At 40.0% G+C, this 10317-nt stretch overlaps 1 protein-coding gene across 1 annotated transcript; it reads right to left on the bottom strand.

Moving 5' to 3' along the window:
* Nucleotides 1–656: 656 nt before the first annotated feature.
* LOC117420525 (granzyme A-like) lies at nucleotides 657–3316 on the bottom strand. The gene is made up of 5 exons (XM_059035809.1): nucleotides 3261–3316; nucleotides 2896–3037; nucleotides 2338–2470; nucleotides 1944–2222; nucleotides 657–1389 (listed from the first exon to the last, which is right to left on the bottom strand). The coding sequence occupies exons 2-5, from the start codon at nucleotides 3027–3029 to the stop codon at nucleotides 1234–1236; spliced, it is 702 nt and encodes a 233-aa protein (XP_058891792.1). The 5' UTR covers nucleotides 3030–3037; nucleotides 3261–3316; the 3' UTR covers nucleotides 657–1233.
* Nucleotides 3317–10317: the final 7001 nt, after the last annotated feature.

Below are 10317 nucleotides of genomic sequence, written 5' to 3'. Positions count from 1 at the left end.
TGCTATTTTGAAGGCAAAGGGTGGTCACACCAAATATGGATTTGATTTAGATTTTTCTTCTGTTCACTCACTTTGCATTTAGTTAATTGATAAATATAATCTATTAACATGTCTATTTTTGAAAGAATTTTTACTTTACAGCATTTTTTCACACCTGCCTAAAACTTTTGCACAGTACTGTATATATATATATATATATATATATATATATATATATATATATATTTGTATCAGGCCCGCGGCCCACCTGCCCACCGGCCCACCGGGAGTTCTCCCGGTGCTCCAAATGGCCAGTCTGCTACTGATGTGGTCCAAGATCTAGCCTTTTGATTGTGTGATAACCACTTTCAAATCAGGTGGTCAGAACTCAATCTATGAAAATATATAGTAACCATTGACACCCGAGGTGGTGGAGGAAAAGGGCTTACCTTCTTAGAAAACAATGGCCCAGATTTAAGAAATAGAATACAATCATTGATAATATAGGAAAAGAGGAACTGATCTGTTTCCCCATTGGTTAAAGATGTATGCTTACTACTTTTGTATTGATAATAAAGTAGTTAACACATGGAAAATATGATCACTTTATTTTAAACATACATAATTTTTCTTTTTTGACATGTACTCAATACAAAATAAATGAATAAATACCTGAACAAATTAAGGTAACCTTAATACTTAACAAAGAATAAATACATATAAATAAGAATGTTTCATTGATGTCATACAAGATTAGTAAGAAACAAAAAAAATATGAATGCACCTAAATTCATAATAATACATTATTTTGTCTGCCTTCAAGAACACAAGGTTTACAGAAGGGGAGAGAACTTGTTTTCTTTAAGCCTCTTCGTGTGCAATTGATTAAGTGGAAGTAAGTCATCTAAGATTCTGTAATTCACTGATAGACTCATTGCAACATCACAGCTCATTGATATTTAACTTTTAGTCAAGCTGTGGTTTAAATATAGATATGCAAATGAATACTGTATAATCAAGTAAGTTGGTATGTGGTCATACAATGAGAGGGCATAGATGTAAGAAAACAATGGCGATAGAAAGTGAACATCTATTAGAAATACAAATACAATGCAGCAATATGGCCTTTTATCAATTTTACTAACACAACTGACTATGCTATTGTATTGTTAGCCCCCACATCTTTCATTTGAACTGATACCTCACATATTTTAAGTATAAAAAAAGCTTTGGTCATTTCCTTCATAAAATATTTTAGGCATCACCCCTGGTTACTTTTTTGATCCATTGGATGTATTTCTGAGACAGGAGTGTGTACACACCAGGCTTTTTAAGAAGACCACATTTAGAACCAAAGGAAGTAACAGCTCTGAATTCTCCATTACAGATTAATGGACCACCTGAATCCCCCTGTTAAAAATTAAATCAGTGAGTTTTAAACCATGCATATACTCCACTGCTTCATTGACATTCTAGCTGCTTAATATATTTTGTACAAGAAAATGTATTAAAATGCATGTATGTATTAAAAAGCCACTATAGATCAAGTTAAAACTGTAGTCTAAATATTTACAAATGCTTGTGAAAAAGGTCAAGGATATTTTTTTGTGGGCCACGTTTGACCAAATTTACCATGGAGAATATAATTGTACAATCCCACACTAACATAAATCCCCTGCTACAAATTCATATAAAACCCAGGAGATATATCATAAGCGAATAGAAAGTGGAGAAATAAAACTAAAAATATTGACTGACTGCAGTGTCATCCTTTTAATAGTCACTGTTATAAATAGGTTATTGCAATGTTCTTCACATCACTTACTATCTACATGTTAATAGAGCTCTTTTTGTTACCTAACGATACGGTATTGTGAATCCAGAAGTGGTCTGTACATACGTCTGGTGGGTCTCTAAGAGATACATTTTTTGGCAAGAAAAGTGTGAAAAGAGAACTAACTTACCTTGCACGAATCTCTTCGAACTTTATTATCTACTGAACCAGCGCAAAGCATATCTACTGTTATGACAGGATTCAGATTGTAGTATTCTTCACTATTGCACTTTCTCCAGTCAATAACAGTGACATTGGCTTCCATTAATACATCTGATCCTTTCATGTCCCCGTTTCTGACAAGTCCCCACCCAGCTATATGGCAGTTTGTTCCAGCTTGGATATGCTTGCCTGACTCAGGTAGTGGGAGGAAAGAGACATTTTTGTTCGTCTTGACTGCTTTATCCAGCTGTAATACAAAAAGTGTAAAATACAATGAGAGTAAACAAACCATAAAGTGGAATATATATATATATATATATATATATATATATATATATATATATAGTATATTAATGAAATACCTTCAGTAACATGATGTCATTAACCTTGGTCTGGTTGTCATAGCATGGATGTGGCACTCTCATTTTGACCTTCCTTATTTGCCATGCTTTATCTTTCTTGCTCTGTGAATGGACTCCAAGTATGACCTGTAGGCTGCTGTTTAAAAAATGATATAATGCATATCTCACCAAACCATGCCAACAGTGTGATACATTCACTGAATAATTTGCAGTTTATTCCAAAGCGTTATCAAACATGTGACTATGTGACTTACAGTATTATGCTTGTCTGTGTTTTTATCAAACTGTGCTACACATTTACTTTGGTACACCACAGTTAACTTGTAGCCCAAATATCTTGTTAGATCCCAGAGCATAAATACAGTTGGACCTTTATCCGTGACTGAATAGAAAACATTTTGGTATATTAGGGAGAAATAGTAAACTTGATTCTCTGACATGGCATTAGCATAGCATTCTAGTGTACAACTTTATCTCAAATTTAACAAGGCAGCTATACATTTAAAACAGATGTTACTGGATTATTTTGCCTTGGATATTGTAATTTGAATTACTTACATGTCATAACAATGTGCTGCAGTCACTACCCACTTGGAACTGATTAATGCTCCTCCACAAATACCCTTCCCTGTTACAAGAGCCATGAAAGGTCTTGAATGTTCTGGCACTTCTTTGCCTCCAATTATTTCCATGCAAACATCTGTATGGTAATGAAAAACAAAATAATAAATATCAATGTCTCTTATACACATTACGATATTAACCTTTAGAAAAAAAAGATATCTAATATATTAACGTCGGTAATAACAGAGATGTGGACGTTATTTGTTACATTTGTTTAAAAAAAAAATGACTGAGTATAAATACAATGTGAATTTCAAGTAAAATATTCCAATAGTTAATGGATATTAATGAATACTCACCTCCTGGGATTCTCAGGAGAATAACTGCAAAAACCCATAGGCAGAATACTTGAACCTTTCGCATTGTGACTTGTATGAACTGTTTCAACTTACATTCACATTTATAGATAAGTAAAAGGATGTGGTCTCTTAGAAGTGGGTTCAATCATTAGGAAGTTTTATGTTATGAACAATGACTGAAATTGTGTGTCAACCTCGATTTTAATTGTCTTGACAACCTTTGTGGTTATATTCATGAAAATGTGGTTTTCTTTGAAAATGTATAAAGTTCCAGTTTTTCAGAAAACACAAAGGGTATCACCTTTTAGTCGATGGAATCATTTGTGGTGTGTCATCTTATTGTTATGAATCAGTACACAGTGTGCTGCAGTTTAGAAATTCCTCAAAGCTTGTGTCCTATTCTTGAGATTTATGTGCTGTACTTTGCAAATAATAATAATAATAATAATAATAATAATAATAATAATAAATAACGTGGCAGCAGTTAGTCCCACTATGCTAGCTTAATATACAGACTGGTCCCATGTTTTGTAAATGGGACATGCCTCATGTTCACTGTTATCAGTATTTTAGCTGATACACATTCACTGGAGTAAATTATACATTAGTGGTACATGTTTTGTGAGACAAGAGCTACACTGAATGGAAACAACAGCACATCAGTGTAAGCTTTATCAAATTCCTTAGCATATCAGTGTATGTTTTCATAAACATTTCCGTAATATGACTCATACGTACCACTATTGAAAGGCTGTTTGCAATGCTGACGCCACTCTTGCTGCAAACTGTATTTTCAATTCTTTATTGGTTTCACTGGCTATAGATTTCCTCTAGATGGCACTATTTGTCTCTTTAAGATACGTATTACTCTAACAAGTAACAACTAACAAGTAACAGTCTGTCAACGTCACCAGAGGAGAAACAAAACCTTTGGATTCAAATAGAAGATTACACCGTTTTACAAAGTGTTGTCACCAAGGTTTTAAAAACACTGTGCTTACCTTAAAGAGTAAGTAGTGGGGTTCCACAAAATATAGCGTTACACGTCCCCATGTGTTGCTACAACTGTTTAAATAACATGCCTGTAATTTTTCTTTTCACTGTTAACATCCTGACAACTTTTTACACTTTGTCTGTTTCAAAGCTCTTTTCAAAATGGCCCCTCTAGTGCACTGATAGTGTAAGGATTATTGCCCACATTGTCAAATGGGTAACACAGCAATAACGATCCATGATGTGGTATGGAAAAGAAAAGCCAGAGCACTTGTTGGTATGTTTTTTTTTTTTTAATCACTCTTCCTGCAGTGATTTAGAAGACAGATCTCAACCCCCAGCCATTTTGAAAAAAAAGCTTTAAAACTTTAAAGTAATAAGTGTAAAACGCTGTCAGGATGTTAACAATGAAAAGAAAAATTACAGGTATGTTATTTAAACAGTTGTAGCAACAAGTGGGGATGTATAACACTATATTTTCCGGAACCCCATTACTTACTCTTAAAGTACCATTTTCTCGCCTCCCTGTTGTTTGCATTTATAAGTGTTTTATTGGACAGAGAGTCGTTTTCCAGTTTCTACTCCACTTAACACATGCTGTGCCATCCTGTCTTACTGAATATACAGAATAAGTGAATAACACAGAATTATTAAGGTAGCTTTATACTTTGAGAGATGTTTCCAGAGCTCTTAACCCCTGCAACACACTGTCAGCAGTGAAAGTAAAATGATATGACATTTGTTATACGTGGTTCTTCTTACTGGTGCATTTCTTGCATCCACTAAAGTTGGCAAAGTTTAATGGTTACAATAAGGTGGACCAGCTCTGGGGTACTTTAAACATCTGAGTATTCAGTTTGACACCAGGATATGATGACTAATACAGCAAATTATATACAAAGTGTTTCTGAACAAGAAGAATACCTTCGTTAAGATAACTGTAATATTTCATACCGTACCAAGTTGCTTTTAAAGGGGAGAAATGATTGGGAAGGGACACTCTGGTCCTGAATATCTTAAGTGTCTTATCCTGAACAGGTTTCACTTCCGCAAGGAACATTTCTGTTTATTCTGTTTAGTTATATTTTTGTTGATTGAGACACACCATGAGCCAGATTGCTGCAGGGATGAAGAAACATTTGCTCTAATCAACATTTGGGCTGACGGTTCAATCTAGAGAAGCTTGGATGGAAGTGTCCCTAACAAGCTGTTTCCGGGGCATTGAAACGCGTATTGTGTACATGCGTCTGTCACCCAGGTCAACCCTGCTTTATCAAAAGCAGTGTGAAATCATAGCTGACCCGCATGACACCGGGTCCTGACCCTGGTAGGTTCCGAGCTGGGTAGAGCATGCCAGTGTGAAAGGGAGCTTAGAGAGCTCACTTTTGACAGAAAATACTCAATCCGACCACAACAACCCTTTTGATTTTTGCACGGGGGTTATGTTAATTAGGTACCCACTTCATTTGCATAACATCCCTCATACTGTCGGAATTGGGGTTTTGTGATTGTTCTCCTCCTTCTTGGCCATTTTAGATTTTTGCTCGGAACACGAAAAACAGTCGGAAATTTAAAACACTGCCACAAAAGCCCTCCCCAACAGTCGGAAAAGCTTTGATGTTCAAGGCCTCTATGTCCAGTAAAGCAAGCACACTGTAGGCCGGAGGCTGTAATAGGTACATACCAACATGGAGGAGGCAGTTGCGTGTGAAAAAGGTACAGAAGCAGAAGGGTTCGATAACAGCTTTTAAAACCTCTGAGGCGGCACTGTTTAAAAAATAAAGTATTCCCTTTTTTATTTGAATAAGTTTTGCTTCTCCTCTGGTGATGATAGTGGGGTCAGTTAAGCTGGTCTAAACAGTGGAAGGTTTAAATAACAACAATTTAATGCCAAGTTCAAGATAGTTCTAACCCATTTTACACAATGATACACAAGCTTCTCGTTGCAAACTAGCACAGTCTCCTGGCTAAAATGGAACGATTTGGCAGAGGTTCCACCCAAACAGGGGGCCCCGGAGTTGCTCATCTGGCGAAAAAGCACGGCAGTGTGGTGTCCTGGCTGTGTGTAGCCACCAGTCTTCGCTGGGGATTCTGGAGGGTGCGGGTTAGGGACGTAAAAACGCCAGCGTTTCTCCTCATCGCACTGTGCTGGCCTGTGTTCTCCTGAGGCCGGTAGTTCACTGGCATCTGCTCTCGAGTTCGGGGGTTTAAAAGAGGAAACTGGATTCTCCTGAGCTGTATGGAGCATTGCTGCAGTGAGGAAACATAATTGGACATTCTAAATTGGGGAGAAAATCATGGTAAAATAATCGGGCATTCTAAATTTAAAAAAAATAAATGGGGCTGAATAATTTTTTTGTGCACACATTTCATAAAAATATATTTCTTTTAAATTGTCATCATTTGCCATGGTTATAGATTTTGTCAAGCACAATTGTACAAACATCATTTTTTAAGTTTGAGCATATTTTAAATCTTGCAAAAATAAACACAAAGTGTCCTTTCTGTATTAGGATCCAACACTTTTTAGATAAATTCCTTGCCTACACAAACCACTAGATGGAACTGTTGTACAACTAAACTAAACTTCAGTAGCTTCAGTTTTTGTATGCTGTGTATTTTACCACCAGTACCTAAACTGTTCAGGGTTTACAACCAGACCATGAAAATATTTTTTCCTTTTAAAACATAAAGCACTTTGATTGGCTTGTGGAAAGTAGTATAAAAACAGTCTAATCCGAATCTAACAGTTGTATCCCACAGCAATCCCCAATCTAAATGTTAGCAGCCAGAAGCTTTAGCTACATTACAATGAAAATTGAGGTAGCATGCTATGGTTGTTGTGCTATTATTCTTGAATCAAAATCCCTTGACCCTGTCCTTTTTATTATTAAAAGGATTTACAACAAGCTTCCAAGTGCTGTACCAGTGGGTGTTATTTTATGGTAATTAAGGAAGGGCTTTGCTAATTCATATAGCACACATCATGGCCCAGTTATTCGAAAGGTTTGCACACCACACAGAGGTTTATGCGCATCGCAAATGGCAGTTATGCGCGAATGCTCAAAATGAGCCATATTCGTAACTTCTTTTTGCGTGCCACAATCTGTTTTACGCTGTGCGCAAATATAATGTATGCATAGCGCAATTAAGAACATAAGAACATAAGAACATAAGAAAGTTTACAAACGAGAGGAGGCCATTCAGCCCATCTTGCTCGTTTGGTTGTTAGTAGCTTATTGATCCCAGTATCTCATCAAGCAGCTTTTTGAAGGATCCCAGGGTGTCAGCTTCAACAACATTACTGGGGAGTTGGTTCCAGACCCTCACAATTCTCTGTGTAAAAAAGTGCCTCCTATTTTCTGTTCTGAATGCCCCTTTATCTAATCTCCATCTGTGACCCCTGGTCCTTGTTTCTTTTTTCAGGTCAAAGAAGTCCCCTGGGTTGACATTGTCTATACCTTTTAGGATTTTGAATGTTTGAATCAGATCGCCGCGTAGTCTTCTTTGTTCAAGACTGAATAGATTCAATTTGCGAGACAATTTGCGAGATACTGTCATGTTCAAATCTAGGTGCCAAGCACAAAACCAGTTTTGCGAGGCACAAAATAACACTTTTAAAAAGCAAGTCTTAACTCCACGCACATCACTCCAGCACTCACTCACCCAATTACTGAAGTGAAATGCAGGCGCTTTCCGAGGTACTACAACAATGGAAAACACTCAGCGATCATACAAGGTTCCATCCACAATATAATGATTATGTTCATAAGAACGATTGTGATAGCAGCATCACTAGTTTTAATACATGTTTAAAAAATAAACAGGGAAGCTGCAATCATGATCGTTCTTTCGGACTGAAAGAAAAAGAATCACTTTCCCAAGCACGCTTTCTTGGTGCTGAAAGAATAACTCCCCAAACACAATCAAGAGTACAGCACGGTATCATAGTACATACCGTCGGTGTGTAACATAGACCGAGCCGGCAGATACTAAACAACTACCTGTATAATGCAGGAGCGCTTTACTTTAATAGATACAGACAGCAGTATATCAACCCTAGATCGATCAAGCAACAGTTTGCACCTCCTTACTTTCCATTCACATAGATTTCAATATCAAAGACACTGCTTATACAGTAGTAGGCTAGGCTACTGATTACTGTATTGGTAAATTTTGTCTGCGTATTGAATGTAAAGTTAATGTACGAAATATGTTCCTTTCTTATTCCACTGCCGTTCAGCCGGTTTTATTTAAGTTGAATTAATTGCCCCCCCCAGGTTTGTCATGCAAGTTTTATAAGGATGGTTCTGTAACAGAAAACAAGAAAGTCAAAAAATGTAAATGAATTAGAATTGGTAACATGTACTCGTATTTGTGTGACACCTGTCAAAATTATGGAGGCAGAAACAGATAAATCATAAACTCACTTCCCAGCAAACAGCACAGCAAAGATACATCTGTTTGAATTCTGTAGAATCTGTGATGGCCCTTGTGGCAGGATGACAGAGGTTTGAGGCTCAGAGACAGTGGAAGGGGCAAAATAATGATCTTTATTAAACAAAAATAATCAAATAAACAGGCACAAGGGCCAACAAAAAGGTTCAAACAAAATACAGAAATGTAGGCTGGGCATTAGCCTTCACTACAGTTTCTTTTTCAAAAAACTAAACAGCACAGCACACCAACAAACAAAACTCACCCAAAAACTCCTCTCTCTAACAAAGGGTTTCAGCTGTCTTTTATAGTCTGTGGCTAGAGCCCAATTAACTAATAATTAACAATTATACACTTAAGGCTCCAGCCACATTCTCACATGCATTTTACAGGGAGGAATTTAACCCCCTCCCTGCCAATCCAAAACAAACCAAGAATCACAAAAACCATAATGAAAACAGTAAAAACAACAACAATAACAAAACACAAATTTATAGGGGCGAGCTAGCACCCCATCACATTTCCCCCCCCCCTTGTGCGCAGCACACTTGGCCCCAACGGCCACCTCCCCCCTTTGTCCCAAAGTCCCGGACGAGGGGAAGCAAGTGGCCCATGGGGGCGGCCATGGTGGGAGGTCTTCCTTCTCCCATTGCTGAGGATGGGTTAGTCCATAGCCCGGCGCCCTCTTTGCGGGACCGAGACCTGGCGAAAGGGGACCCAGGTGCATTGGATGGGGCGTCGGGAGCACAGGCAGGCGACCAGCCAGCTGCAGCCCCAGGCAGAGGTGCGAGCCCAGGCGACAGTGCAGCGACGTCTGGGCAACCAGGGGGAGCGGAGCAGGAGACCAGGCGACCTCCTGTGCCTGGTGGTGCTGCGACCTGGGAGTCAGGCCCAGCGACCAAAGGTCCAGACATGGAGCCTGGGTGTCCGGGAGCCCAGGCCGAGGGATCCAACCCCCAGGCGCCGGGCTGTGGCACAGGGGTGGTGGTCGGGGCTGTGGTGGATGTTTTTCTCCTCACCTCCCCCCCCTTCTTCGTGGCCGGCAGCTCCCCTTTGTGAGGCTCCGGCCACAGTACTTCCTGCTGCCATTCAGGACTGGCAGCGACTCCAGGCGAAGCAGGACCTTCGGCGACCCCAGGCGAAGCAGGACCTTTGGCGACCCTAGGAGGAACAAAAGCAGAGCAGCAGGCAACCCCAGGCGATGCGAGGCAGGCATCCTTGGGCGTGGCCAACATTGCAGAAACCTCCGGCCAGGGTGGCAGTGGCCAGAGTTCCTCTTCTCTGTTGGCAGCAGGAGGTAGAGCCCGCTCCAGCTCCTCTGGTGGCGGATGCGGGAACAGCAGCTCATCTCCTTCTGATGGCGGAGGCGGGAACAGCAGCTCGTCTCCCTCTGATGGCGGAGGCGAGAACAGCAGCTCGTCTCCCTCTGGTGGCGGAGGCGAGAACGGCGATGCTGGTCCTTCCGGCGACGCGGGACCCCCTGGCCCCTCTGGCGACGCTGGACCCTCTGGCGACGCTGGACCCTCTGGCGACGCGGGACCCCCTGGCCCCTCTGGCGACGCTGGACCCTCTGGCGACGCGGGACCCCCTGGCCCCTCTGGCGACGCTGGACCCTCTGGCGGCGCGG

This window comes from Acipenser ruthenus, chromosome 1 (genome assembly GCF_902713425.1).
Source record: "Acipenser ruthenus chromosome 1, fAciRut3.2 maternal haplotype, whole genome shotgun sequence".
Lineage (NCBI taxonomy): Eukaryota > Metazoa > Chordata > Actinopteri > Acipenseriformes > Acipenseridae > Acipenser > Acipenser ruthenus.
Note: the sequence above shows the minus strand (reverse complement) of the source record. Positions and strands in the feature narration are given on the sequence as shown.